General features: G+C 42.0%; 1 protein-coding gene and 1 long non-coding RNA gene across 2 annotated transcripts; both read left to right on the top strand.

The window, feature by feature from the left end:
- The first annotated feature begins 972 nt into the window (after positions 1-972).
- On the top strand, positions 973-2,591 carry LOC146978330 (uncharacterized). Its single transcript, XR_015037079.1, has 3 exons — positions 973-1,033; positions 1,922-2,124; positions 2,570-2,591. It is a non-coding gene; the product is annotated as an uncharacterized LOC146978330 (long non-coding RNA).
- Positions 2,592-4,459: 1,868 nt separating this feature from the next.
- On the top strand, positions 4,460-10,804 carry LOC146978329 (uncharacterized). Its single transcript, XM_085790596.1, has 2 exons — positions 4,460-4,652; positions 9,143-10,804. The coding sequence occupies exons 1-2, from the start codon at positions 4,460-4,462 to the stop codon at positions 10,315-10,317; spliced, it is 1,368 nt and encodes a 455-aa protein (XP_085646722.1). The 3' UTR covers positions 10,318-10,804.
- The last annotated feature ends 3,419 nt before the right edge of the window (positions 10,805-14,223 follow it).

Below are 14,223 nucleotides of genomic sequence, written 5' to 3'. Positions count from 1 at the left end.
TGACACGGGAAAGGGCGGCATTTGGTGTGTGACGTCACCTACGCGACTTGTAGTCTTTCTGGTTACAGATTCTTCTGAATTTTATTTTACAATAGTTTTACAACAAACGGCTGATTTCTCGGGATGAAACGTGATGTTTTAAACAGGTAGAGGACATATTTTTTTCTCATGGCACAATTCAAACGGATCACGAAATAAAACTTGGACTCCCGTTCATTTGTATGGAGACTTTTTCAGAGTTGAGGTCCCATGGTGACCGTTACTTCCTGCTTCCGCTTAGGCTCTCTATAAACATGTCTGTATTCAGTTTTAACCAGTGATTTGGTGTTTGCGCTTAGAGTAAACAAAAACCTTGTTTAGCGCCACCAAAATCCTAGGGCCGGCCCTGCACTAAAGACTGGTGCGGAGTGGTGGTGGTGGTGACACCCATGTGACACTATAGCCTCGCATCACCAGGCTCTTCAGACAAGCGAAGAGCCTACCCTGCAAACACGTCCAGTTGGGGCCCACGTGGGCCTCACTTGGGCAAGTTGGGCTTTAGCTGGGCATGGGCTCAGAGTGGGCTTTGTTGTTGGGACCCACATGGGCAACCCATATGGGCAGTAGATGGGCTAAACTAATCATGGGTAATAAGTGGGCTCCAGCTGGGCATCATTTCAAAATTCAAAAATTTAAACAACAGCCACTGGGCTATAGGTCTACTTTTTATATGAATTTTAATATTGAGCAATTAAGATGGCTATGCCATAGCAATTGAATAGTGGTCTTAACCACTATGAATTACAACTTTCAACAACTCTCCCAGAAAAATGCTCAATATTAAAACCCTAAAGCAGAGCAGATCCGCGATTTTTTTTAAAAATTTTCAAACGCGCCCACGATTTGAAATTTAACCGTCCGCATGACGTCACAGCAGCGAGCAGAGCAAGCGGCAGTTAAAAAAAAAAAAAAAAGCAAGCAGCAGTTGGACATCGGGAGGACAGCAAGCAGCAGGTGTGGATCAGTGGCTCATGAGGAGTGAGAAACATTCAAAGTAAGTCCTTTTATTTAAAAAAAAAAATACTTGAAAGTTTTGGTATGTTTTTCTCTTTCATTCTTGGGCTCTCATTAAAGTTATCTTTTGAATGAGAGACGATTTAGCATTGCTAGCGTTAGCGTGTTAGCGTTAGCATAACGTGCTACAGTTTCTTACTGAAAATGTTACAACAAACTATACACACATCATAAATCCAGTTCAAGTGGCATAATGGCTCTGTTTCTGTTCGGACTGCATGACTGTGAAAGTGTTAGCAGTGCAAACATTTTCAAGCACCAACTAGCATAACTTACAAACTGTTATCATTAATGTAGCCTGTACACATTAGCTTTACCATGAATCAAACTGTGTGTCTGCCCTCATCGGGAAGTGTCAAAGTTAATTTTAGCACAGCTCAGAAGCCACAGGCTGCTTAACCTTACTGAATTTTAATTATAATGTCGGTAACATGAGCTTTAATGCTACGAAAAGTGAGTTATGCTTGGTTCAGAACATGCATTAATTTTAAAGTTTTTATGCACATCCGCCTGCACAACTGCTTCTCCCGCATGTGTTGTGTCAGCCGTGCTGTAAAGGGTATGTTAAATATAGGATTTATCACAGGATGTCTGTCTGATCATTCAAGTCAGCAGTATAAAGTAGATATTTTGTGGTCATGCCTTTACTGCAAAGATTGAAACAGTAGGTAACATTGTTCAACGTGATATATTTGATGGGATGTGAGCAGTCTGTGGTTTATGATTTGGAAGAACATTGCCATTGGAAAAGGCAGAGCAATTGCACATTTGCATTGAAATTATTAATGCCAACTGGCATTCAATAGCAGTCATATTTATTGTTGATATTTTCTTTGGTATTAATGTATATTTTCTTTTGTGTTAATAGCCACTGCTCAGGTGATACAGATTAAAGGAAGAGGTTCCTCAAAACAACCTGGCCCGATCACCACAGCCTTCAAAATCTAATTCTCTGCAGTCCTCGTCGTGCCCTGCACCACCAGCACCATCCCCTTACCAGTCATCACTTCCTGAGAGGCCACGGTCACTTCCACGACCACCAGTGTCTTCTCCCCGGGAATCTTCTCCAAGGTAAATCAAAGATGACTGGATTGTTTTGAGTTATTGTTATAAAATAAGTGAATAGGCTTTATGCACAGCTCCACTATTTACTGAACTTATGGAAAAGCACGGGTTACAGGTTGCCTAGAACGCTACAAAGTCGTTAGTCGTGATTTACGGGTTCAAAAGCCTGCCTGGAACGCGGCATTAAACCGGCTCCTTTATTTCCTGTCTTACATTATAGGACAATCTGATTAATCCAGGTGTGTCTGACCATTGTTGTGACTACTGAGGTCAGAGTCAGACACACCTGGATTAATCAGTTTGTCCTATAATGTAAGACAGGAAATAAAGGAGCCGGTTTAAGTTCTGGAAGTAGTGGAGCTGTGCATGAAGCCTATTATATGTTTCTGTTGATTATGCCTTCACTCCACCAGTTCTTCATGTCTCTCCTTTCTTTACACCCCATATTTAGACACCAAATTCCATCTTCAAATCGGTCATCTCTGAGCCCCATTCAGTCTCCTCATCGTTCATCACACTTGGTGACATCTCCATCATCTCCATATTGGTCATCACCACGCCCAGTCTCATCTCCTCATCATCGGTCATCGCCATCATTGCAGCCCTCCTCATCCTCGGCACACCACTCAGTCGGTCTCAAGACACTCCTGAACTCTTCAGGCCATCTTTGAGAGTGGGGCGATCAGAAGTAGAGCAGATACCTTGCTCTGGTAAGTTTCCACAATTGTTTTTTCCTAAGTCCACATCAGCTTAGTGATCATTACTTCATCAATCTGCAGATCTATCATTCCTCTTAATATAATGTTGTGTTTATGCTGGGCAATAAACAAGTAACCAACTTCCACTCTCACTCTCCCTCAGCTGCTGAATTCCACATCCTGGAACTACTTCAACACATGAAGCACCAGCTAACACAACTGACTGCAATGGTCAGCTTGATCCCTGGGAGGATGGCTGATGAACTGCTCCAACTGAAGAACCTGACGGCATTCAGTTTCCCTTTGGCTAACTGGAGGAGGTGGAACACTTTGAGGAGTAGCTGAAAGAACCACGCAATTCCTCACAGAAAAAGAACTTGGTATGAATTAGTTGTCGTAACATTTTAACTATTAGATCCACCAGATGTTTAACACTATGACTATCCTTAATTTCTCTCTCGGTGTGAATGCTGACGACCATCTTCTTCAGAATCTGCACTTTGAACCCTTTCATTTCACATACTTTGAACTAGATAAACCTCCAAACCATTTCCATCTGCAGAAAACCGGTGTATATACTTTTAATAATGTTATTGAATGATCATGATCCAAATCTAGATAGTTCAGTGCAAAGTATAAAATCTGCACTTTATTCTAAAAATGTCCCTTTACCGGTTGGCAGCCTCTCTAAGTCATAGTGAAATACAGTGGTTTCCAATGGGAATATAGACATGGGTCTGAAATAGGTAGTGCATCCCAAAATGTTCAGTGTTAACATTAATTTATTTTCAGTTTTTCTGTCTGTGACATTGCTGGAACACTGATTCATCCATCAAAAGCATGTTTACTTAATTTTACTTTAATAAAAAGATAATTAATTGTACTGCTTGTCTCTTCATTATTGCAGCTTGATTTAAGAACTGTAAAATAATGGTTATTACCCTTATGGGTACAGTGTAAGACCTAGCTGGGACCCATAATCAGCCCACATGGGGCCCACCTAGTGCCCACCTAGTGTGGGCCCCATGTGGGAGAAACCTGGGTTGCCCATGTGGGTTTTAGATAGGGCCCATCTGAAACCCACCTTCAGCCCATCTGGGCTTGCCCACATGGGGCCACCATGGAGCCCCCGGACAAAACTGACTGGGACCCACCTGGGCAGCCCAGATGGGGCCCACTCACTGGCCCACATCCAACCCACATGGGCCCCACATGGGTGTGTTGACAGGGTAGTTACCTCCGAATTAGACTGCATTCTGGTTCCTGTCTGTAGCGGATACTGAAATCACCAAATTCAACAAAATAAAAGTATTCACCAACATAAAACTTATAAAATAAACATTAACTTGTAATACAATAAAAGCAAAATGTTAACTTAATGGCTCGGGGACTTTCTTGTAAATTATATTCCTTAAATTAAAGAGTTTTACCGCATTTTATTAGCTTGGTGCTTTTATTTTGAAGGAAAGGTCTGTCTCTCTCACCCTGGATCTGTTTCCTACCAAAACAGCGAGTCAACGGCCCCAGACTAACTCATACAGGAAACAGACTCGTCGTGGAGCTTCTTCCGTCCCGCAACTGTTTCGGGGGGAGTGAGTGTGTAAAAAAAAAAAAAAAGTGAGTATGTGTGTGTCTGAGTGAACATGGCTAAAGTCCAGGTGCTGAGAGCGCTGGTGGAGCAGCGACTGAGTTCGGCCGTCGAAGAGATCTTTGTTCTGATTGAAAGAACCGTGGCGGAGTACGAGGAGGAGCTATGTCGGTCAGAGCAGGAGAAGCAGCGACAGAGGAAACAACTGGACGCTTTGTTAAACCCTCGGGTTTTGTTACAGAGAGCAGGTCAGTTATTAACGGAGAATCAGTTTGTCTCGGTTTGATGTAACGGGGAAACGTTGGCGGCGTTGAGGACGGACCAACTGACCGTTATAAACGTCACCAGCCGTGTCAAGAAAAACAACTCCAGTTGCAAAACGCGATTAGACGTTAAAGATACTAGTGGTCAAGTCAAGATATTGTATTTATTTATTGTGTAGTTTAGTTATATGGTTTCATTTATTACATTTAAAGGGGAACTAAAAAAAAACCCTCAGTTTTGGATGACGTGCTCTAAGCTTGAAATTCAAAAAATGCCTTGATTATGGGCGGGACTCCAGGATACTCTCCGATCCCCCCCCCCCCCTGCGCCCCATTCACACCCGCGAAATCACACAAAAGAGAAAAAAAAGTAATAAACACACATCGACACTTCTGCTAGCGCTAACGAGCTACTAACGAGCTACTCTAACAGCACTAGTAGCGTGGACTCTACTAGGAGAGGACGCCAGAGCCGTGACACAGCATCTACAGCTGATCCGCCGGCTCGTTAGCTCGTTAACGGCTCGTTAGCGCCGGCCGCACTAACGATTCCCATTCAGGCAGCTGTTAGCAGCCGTTAGCCGCAGCAGAGCAGCTAGAGCGCCTAGCAACCGTTAGCCGCAGCAGAGCAGCTAGAGCGCCTAGCAACCGTTAGCCGCAGCAGAGCAGCTAGAGTGCCTAGCAACCGTTAGCCGCAGGCAGCAGCCGGTGCTGATTGGCCGGGGAGCTGGTGGCCGGTGACGAAAGCTGCCTCCAAAACGTCATCTGCCTCCATCTCAGCCAATAGAAAAATTAGATTGTAATAGCCGTGTTTCAACCCATAGAGGGCAGTCACTCTACATTTTTACTACAAAATACACCAAATTGAAATATTTTGACTAAAATGTCAAAAGTTGGACCAGAATCAACTGACAACACTACCTTATACCCAAATACATTTGTTTTCAGCAGAAAAAAGTGGTTTAGGGGTTTAGTTCCTCTTTAAGATGTAAAAAAAAAAAAGGAATCCAGATCGACGTAAACAAATCTGCGGTAAAGTATTCTGATATTCTGACGGTTGCTAGGGGACTGTCCGTGGTGCTGATCACCATGGAAACCGTTAGCACTTGGAGCAGTTTGGGAACTACTTCATAAGGAGGAAAAAGGAGTACGAGGAGGAGCTATGTCGGTCAGAGCAGGAGAAGCAGCGACAGAGGAAACAACTGGACGCTTTGTTAAACCCTCGGGTTTTGTTACAGAGAGCAGGTCAGTTATTAACGGAGAATCAGTTTGTCTCGGTTTGATGTAACGGGGAAATGTTGGTGGTGTTTAGGTTTTTTGGACCAAGGGGATGAATGATCGGACTACGCGCACGTGTAACTCAGAGGCGGCCATATTGGGTCAGGCAACTTGCTCTGTCTCTGGCTGCAGTAAATGGGTGATCCAGTCATCTGCACTAAAAAAAACTATTCATAACTTTAATTTATAACTTCATAACTACTTTTGTCCGTATATTACTTGAACTATTTGTGAATGTTACCTTAGCGTTAGTACATGATTAAAATCATTAGTGAATCGTGATTGTAAGTACGGTATCAGGGTTCTTACGGATCCTTAAAAAGTCTTAAAAGGCATTGAATTAATGCCTTAATTGGCATTAAAATGTCTTAAATCAATTTTTCAAACGTCTTAAAAATGTTAACACTTGGTAAGTGGGATTTTATGATTGTAATTAGTCTCAAATCTCAAAATAATTGGTAAAATTCCGACATAGAGAAGTTAGTGGCGGCCGTCAACGCTAAATTTCTCACCGCCACCAGCTTCCGAGTCAGTTTTTTTTTTTTCTGGACTTTTTATGCACTTATTTTGAAAGGACAGCTGCATAAAACTCACTCGAGTTTGTAGTTTTCACCAAAGTCCGTACTTTTTTACTCGTAATTTCATCTTAAGTGGCATTAAAAACGTCTTAAAAAGTCTTAAATTTAACTTGGCTTAAGCTGTAGGAACCCTGGGTATGCTGTAGCCTATCATAGCTGCATTTCTAAAGTTCATAAAAACCAAACCGTTTGAAAATCGGTCAACAGGTGAGGAAGTTTTAGTCGAACATGCACCATAGACATAGGGCGTAGTTATATGTTTTCAGTTATTACATTCAAGATAGAAAAACACTACAAAAGAGGAAACAAAACAAAGTATTCTGATATTCTGGGGGGGACGGGACTGTCCGTGGTGCTGATCACCATGGAAACCGCAGCAATTTGACAACGTGGTACATGCAAACTTCATATACAAACGGTTTCATTATCTTATTTACTGTACCACAAAATAACGATGTTTTAAGATACAGGTTAAGCAGTGCTTCCCCTACCGTTCTATTGGCGGGGCGGCCCGCCCCGCCTGCACGGGCCCCCGCCCCCCTTGAAAAACCGGACATCAAGGAGCCAATCGCGGTCAAAGCGGACCTGTTGGTCTGATCAAACTGTAGAGCGCTCCACCTGAAGCACCCAAGCTGCCCAAGCAACCAAACGGCACTATTCTCCCTCTGCCATCTGATTTTTAAATACCAGCGCTCACGCCGGGTACACACCGGGCGAGGAAGCGCCGCGAATCAGATTCACCGCGGCGTGCACCTCCGCGGCCGGCTCGCGCCCTGCAGCAGTCGTTTTGGCGTCTGGTCTATTTTGTTTAATCATAAAACTGGCGATAAAAGCACCGCTGTTTCACTATTTAACTCATTATCAGCTGCGTCAGCTTTACTTTGAAAGTCCAGTGGATCAGAACGGAGCGTTTGTACGGAGGGAGAGATCAGCTGATCCGCTGCTGTTGACTTTCTCTCTGAGCGTCTCCGCCTACAGTTGTTCTCCTCACCTGCTGAGCGTCAGGAGTTCATTATAGGGATGCACATTTTGAATTTTTTTTCTGACCGATAACCGACGCTTGTTAACCGATTATTAACCGTTAACCGATAAGATTAAGAATCTTGCGGCGCACGGCCAAAAAAATAAAAAAAAAATAAAAAAATTTTGTTTCAATTTTTTTTTTTTTTTTGCCGCTAAATACACACGTGCGCCGCGACAGCTGATCAGTGCGCTCTGTCTCAGCTGATCAGTGCGCTCTGGAGGTTAGATCGTCCAATGTAGAACTGTTTTTATACAAAGTGCAGCCAAACACCCCACTGAAGGAGCAGCAGAGCTCCTCTGACAGCTCCTCTGTGGAGCTGCAGGAGAGCTGCAGGTGAACAGGCTGGAGAGCAGCGACGTCCTCTTTTTTTTTTTTTTTTTTTCCAGCGCCGTTGTTACAGGTGATGCACATCTATGTCCGTGTAGGTTACATTTATTGTCTGATCTTCCTTCATGGGGGCTGCTGCTGCACATACTGTCAGTCCTCCTGTGTAACTTTTTGCTGCGAAATATGACTGAAGGCACGTGAACTCGTGCCAACACGCCCCCATGAGTTGACGACATAAGGAGCTAATAAAATAAATAAATAACCGATAGTATTAATCGGTCAAAGTTCTTGTTATCGGTTAACGGTTAAACATGTGCATCCCTAGTTCATTATATATTAGACTACAGCCTATATCTTATTTTTTATACAGTCAGTCACCACTGAAAGAAGTTGTCCACTCACAGCAGGACAGATGGATAATCGGTAAAGTTAATAATTTCACTTAATGTGGCCATGAATAAATGAATTTCGATGTTTTGCCTGTTATATTTCAGTGTTGCCCAAACGCAAATCTTGAATAAGTCTTTGTACAGAGACAATATGAAATTTGCTTGTAGCCACAGCACCTAAAAAACCCACTATTTTCATACGCACACTCAATAAAACACACACTCGTAGGCCTATTCTATAATTTCGATCAGTAAAATATATGAAAACAATATAAAATACTAGAGGCCAATGTGTGTGTTTGTAGCCTATTTGTGTTTATTTAATCCAAACAGAGCGCGCGAGAGATGAACACACACACCTTCACATACACCCCCCCCCCCCCCCCCCGGACTCATCGACCCCCACCCCCCCAAGACAAAACGGCTAGGGGAAACACTGGGTTAAGGTTTGTAAAACAAAAAGCAATAAATTATCAATAGAACAATAATTAGCTATACATCCATTCAAGGACTGATCTCCATTGTTGGTTGTTAGCATAATGCCGCAGAGTGTTATTTATTTATCTATTTAATTATTGTGAATTCTGAAAGCATTCTTTTACATTTTACACAATAAACATGCGAGGTAGGATGTGGTTACATTAGTCATTTAACAGAAATGTTTTCTCTGAGAAATGGGACGTTTTCAGCAATATTAAACAATATATTTCTGATGAGTGAACTGACAAACAATAAAACAAAACATGCATTAAAGGCCATAAATACAAGTCAGACTGAGAACACTGCAGTCATGTTTGTGCTCTCAAAGCGTATTAGACAATCAGTCCCTTCCCAAGTGATGTGAGTTGTTTTAAGTTGTGTGTAATGTTTGTATTTCAGAGTGTGTGAGGGCACAGGAAGTTCCCACAGAGCAGCAGGAGTGGAGCTCCAGTCAGGACCAGAGGGACTCTGAGCCTCCTCGTGTAAAAGAAGAGCTGGAGAACGCTTGGACCACTCATGGAGGAGAGCAGCTTCAAGGACCAGAGGAGTTCAAATTCATTCCTTTACCTGTGAAAAGTGAACATGATGATGATGAAGAGAAACCTCCGCTCTCACAGCTTCAACAGGATCAGACTGAGGAGGACGGAGGAGCAGAGCCTCCAGCCAGCAGCTCCCCTAAACACATGGAAACAGACACTGATGGAGGACCAGAACCAGACAGAAACACATGTTCAGACAGACATTTACAACCAGATACTAATGACAAGACCTCCGAATCATCTGAGACTGAAGACAGTGAAGATGAGGAGAGGGAGAAAAAAGAACCTCAGTCTGGGTTGAACTCTGAAAATAATGGCTGTGATACTAACAGGAAACTACTTAGCTGCTCTGAGTGTGGTAAAACATGTGTAACAAAGTCAAAGCTGACGACCCACATGAGAACTCACACAGGAGAGAAACCATTTAGCTGCTCAATTTGTAGTAAAGGATTTACACAGAGCGGAAATCTGACGAGACACTTGGCCACACATAGAGACGAAACATCACTAAAGTGCATCTTTTGTGGCACAAGTTTCAATGGGCTTCATCAGGTCAAAAACCACAGGTGTGTTGGTGAGTCCTCACAAGTCACAGCTGGATGTGAAACTGAAGAGAAACAACTTGGCTGCTCTGTGTGTGGTGAGAGACTTCCCTCTCAGACACATCTGGAGTTGCACATGGCACTTCACAGGGGAGAGAAACTACACAGCTGTTCAGTTTGTAAGGAACCTTTTAGATTTGAATCGAAGTTGAAAAAACACATGAAAACCCACAGTGGAGAAAAACTATACGAGTGTTCAGTTTGTGCTCGATGCTTCACTCGGAGCGACAGTTTGACTGCACACGTGAGAAAACATGCCAAAGACAACACGTTCAGCTGCCAAGTGTGCGAGGCCAGTTTCAGATGGAAAGGCAGTTTCAGGGCACACATGAGAGCCCATGGATGCAAGGACCCATTCAAAAGGGTTCGTAGACGACCAATAGGCAAACGGCGTCGGAGGCGTCGTCTTGGCAGCGACAATAAACCAGTCTGAAGGATTCAATGCTCTGCTGTTGTCTGGACATGGGTTAAAGTTGTAATACTGTAGTAATACTAGTACTAACACAAATCTGTGAATTGGTTCTAGAAAACATTGTTGACCTTTTCAGGTGTGGTGTTCATAAGTTTGGTCATGGTTGAAATGATTTGAGTCTTGGCACAGATTTAATTAGTGTTAAGATTTGTTTTGCCGGTGAAAAGTCGGTTATTTATGTTATTTACGCAGGAACCTGTTGGTTTATGTTTCTTGTCTTAAATGATATGTTGATGGGTGTGTGTTGCACAAGGACCGATCTTATGTGTCCAAGTATGAAAAAAAAACACGAAGACTTGATAATTTTGCTATTTGAATATGTTTATGTTTCATTCTGATCTGATTAAAGAACAAAACACTTGTGTTTGAAGAGTTTCAGTATTTAATTCAGTGACTATGGGGCGAAAGAATCGACCATAATCTGTGTTGACGTTCACTTCTCCCATTGGAGTCAATACACTAAAGACCTGCTGCTGGTCTCCTAAAGGGGCGGCGTGGTGGCGACACCCATGTGACACGGATACAGGAAACGGACTCACCCAACATATTCAAAGATCAAATTTGTTACGGTTTAAAAACAATAACATAGGAAAATAATTGAACAATAATGAAAAATAAGTAGAAAAGTAAGAGATTAAACAGTAAATATAAGAAAATAAGGAAAAAAAAATACATACATGAATGAATAATACAAAACAAAAATAATGAATAAGATCATAAGGAAAGAATAAGAAGTGAGAGAGAAAGAGAGAGAGAGACAAAAGAAAAACATGACAATAATTGTCTTATGTTTGATGGTACATGGTTTGACTGATGAGGTACTTTTTGAGAGCCTTTTTAAATGATGTTAAATTAATATTTTTTTTCAGATAGTCAGGTAGCTGATTCCAGAGACGTGGACCTTGATAACAAATTGAAAATTGCCCAAGAGCAGTTCTAAAGAAGGCAGTGTGTGGAGGTTGGAAGAGTTTTGTGTCTGGTAGCTATATGCAGTAAATGGGTCATAACTTTAATTTATAACTTAATAACTACTTTTGTCCGTATATTACTTTAACTATTTGTAAATGTTACCTTAGTGTTACTTGAAAAATACATGACTAAAATAATTCGTGATTGTAAGTATGCATTTCTAAAGTTCATTTAGTAGAACATGCACCATAGGCTTAATACTTTGACAGAGCGAGTTGACTGAGCCAAGATGGCGGCCGTGTAGCGATGCTGCTGTGTCAGCGGCGCTGGGTGAGTCATCAGTCTTCTAGATCGGCATCAACCAAAACCGAAAAACAACCCCAGTTAAAAAACGCTATTAGAGGGTGAAGACACTGTCGGAGGTTATTAACACATTTGGATGTTTTATTTATATGTTTTCAGTTATTACATCCAAGATAGAAAAACAGTACAAGAGAGGAAACAAAACAGAAAGTATTCTGATATTCTGGGGGGGACGGGACTGTCCGTGGTGCTGATCACCATGGAAACCGTCAAGTTATGTGTAACTTTACTTGCAGCAATTTGATAACGTGGTACATGCAAACTTCATATGCAAACGGTTTCATTATCTTATTATATAGAGTCAGTTTGGATAATGTTGTAAATAAACAGGGTGATATGTTGCTGTATTTTAAATGGACGGATACCTGGAAAAGATAACTTTACCTCAATATCTATAAAAAATATCAATTCCAAAATCCTAGAGTTCCTTTGAGCAGGGGTACTCAAATACATTTGTCAAAGGGCCAGAATTTTTCTTAACAGACACCTTGGGGGCCGCACATTCAAATAGGCCTAGATTGAAATTAAATTCACCTTTCGTCTAATAATTTAAATATTTTTATTTTACTTGTAAGCGCAAAATTTTCATTTATACACTTCATGGTGTTTTGTATGATATAAAATGAAAAATCTTGACATTATCATATATCATCATTTACATATGATGCTGGAGCTTTACACTGCTGACTTGTATCCTCAGACATGCCCTGTGATTTTCAGCTTAAATATGAAAGGAGGCTGACCATCACAGGACGTCTGACTCTGTTCTGAGGATACAAGTCATTGGTCCTGAAATGTGTTTCTCTTCTATAAAACACATTCTACATCTCGGAGGCAACGTCTTTCCACACACGGGCTTCCTTCACCTGTCAAACGAGACAGAGCTCAGTGGGAAACAGTAGGAGAGACATGTTACAGGCCGAGGGCACCGGGACACAACAGCGGGGAGAAGCAGGTCGTGCAGCTGTGCGTCGCGGACGTGCACGAAAAAACAATCAAATCAAAAGATCAAAAGCGCGCGGCTACGGCTTTTGAGTTGTGAGCGTGCATGACGCGCGGCTACATTGAATGGGTTTGAGCGCGCGCAAAAGACGCTTCATCTGAACGGCCCCCCATGCATGATGCACACACAGTTGAACCAAGACGGCGTTGAAAATCACCCACGGCCTTTGCAGACAGGCAGGGAAAACCCTGCAGTCCAGCCCGCTCCCCGAACACTCGCGCATGGTGATTTGGGTTCGTCAGCGTTTTTGTATCCCAGTGCAGCGCCTCACAGGCACATCTGTTCCTCTTTGTTCTGTCTGGCCTCGTGTCCATGAAGCAAATTGCGGAAACACCTGTGCAGTGATCCCAGCAGGTGACTGACCTCCCTGTTCCACGGATCGTATCTGGACACAGCCGCTTGAAGAGCAGATATAGTTCCTGTGTGGTCATCAAGCACTCTATGAAGCCTTTCCTGGTCAAAATTATTAGGCTCATTTCTCTGAAGCGATTCAATACACTGCAAAGCGCTTGTAAAAAAAAACGTATTACATCCTCTTCATTACCTTGCACATCATAAAATAAAGTTTGCACTAATAAGCAAAAAATAAAGTGGAACAGATGAAGATTCATTTTAAGCACTGTCACTTAACACTTTTCACAGCGTCCCCTCCGATTATCCACCATGTGCCTCCTCAGAATGCTCCAAAGAAGAAAAATAGCCCACACTTCCTCTTTTTAGCTGCCTTCCTGTTACACTGAAATGCATTACAATGGTGTGTGTGGAAGCATTTCAGTTGTGTGTATGAGAGCACAACATTTCAGTTGTGTGTGTGTGAAAGTGTCTCAGTTGTGTTTATGAAAGCATTTCACTTGTAAGTGTGTGAAGTTTTTACTATTGTGTGTGAATGTGTTTTGTTTTACATGTGTGTGTGTGAGTGGTAATTCTGAATTATGTCCCTGGCGGCCCCTCATAGGGAACCATGTTAAGTGCGGATTAAGGGTGACATGGTGCGACTATGGAACAGACTCATTAAAATGCCTGACAACAGACTTGTCAAACAAATGGAACATGTCAAAAAACTGTCGTTGGACAAGGGAACTTATTAAAATATTTGATGAAGCAGATTTTATATATATATATATATATATATATATATAAATTATCTTGTAATGTTAGACAAATTAAGATGATATTATTTGAAAATTATAAACAAAATTGGGCAGAAGAAATTCTGCACAAACCTAAATTAAGAGTGTATTGTTTGATAAAGTCTGTCTACCAACCGGAGCCTTATGTCACCCTTAACCTAACTAGAGCGCAGAGGTCTGTTTGTGCCCAGTTGAGATGTGGTATCTTGCCTCTGGCGGTTTAAACGGGACGTTTCCATTCAATCCCAGAAGAGAATAGAAAGTGTCACCTGTGTGACCTGAGAGAGGTAGAAAATGAAATGCATTTTTTGTTTTGCTGTCCTTTTTACCATGACTGTAGACATAAGCTCTTTCTTAAAATGATCCCGGACTGTCCTGATTTGTTTTCTGTGTCCGATGACTGCAGACTAGCATATCTGTTTAGTGAAAATGGGCGCGCTTTCTGTTTGATTGTGGATTGTG

The sequence above is a fragment of the Trachurus japonicus genome, chromosome 11 (assembly GCF_045865225.1).
Source record: "Trachurus japonicus isolate A0001 chromosome 11, Traja_1.0".
Taxonomy (NCBI): Eukaryota; Metazoa; Chordata; class Actinopteri; order Carangiformes; family Carangidae; genus Trachurus; species Trachurus japonicus.
The sequence above is the reverse complement of the archived record's forward strand: the minus strand, read 5'-3'. Positions and strand labels throughout refer to the sequence as shown.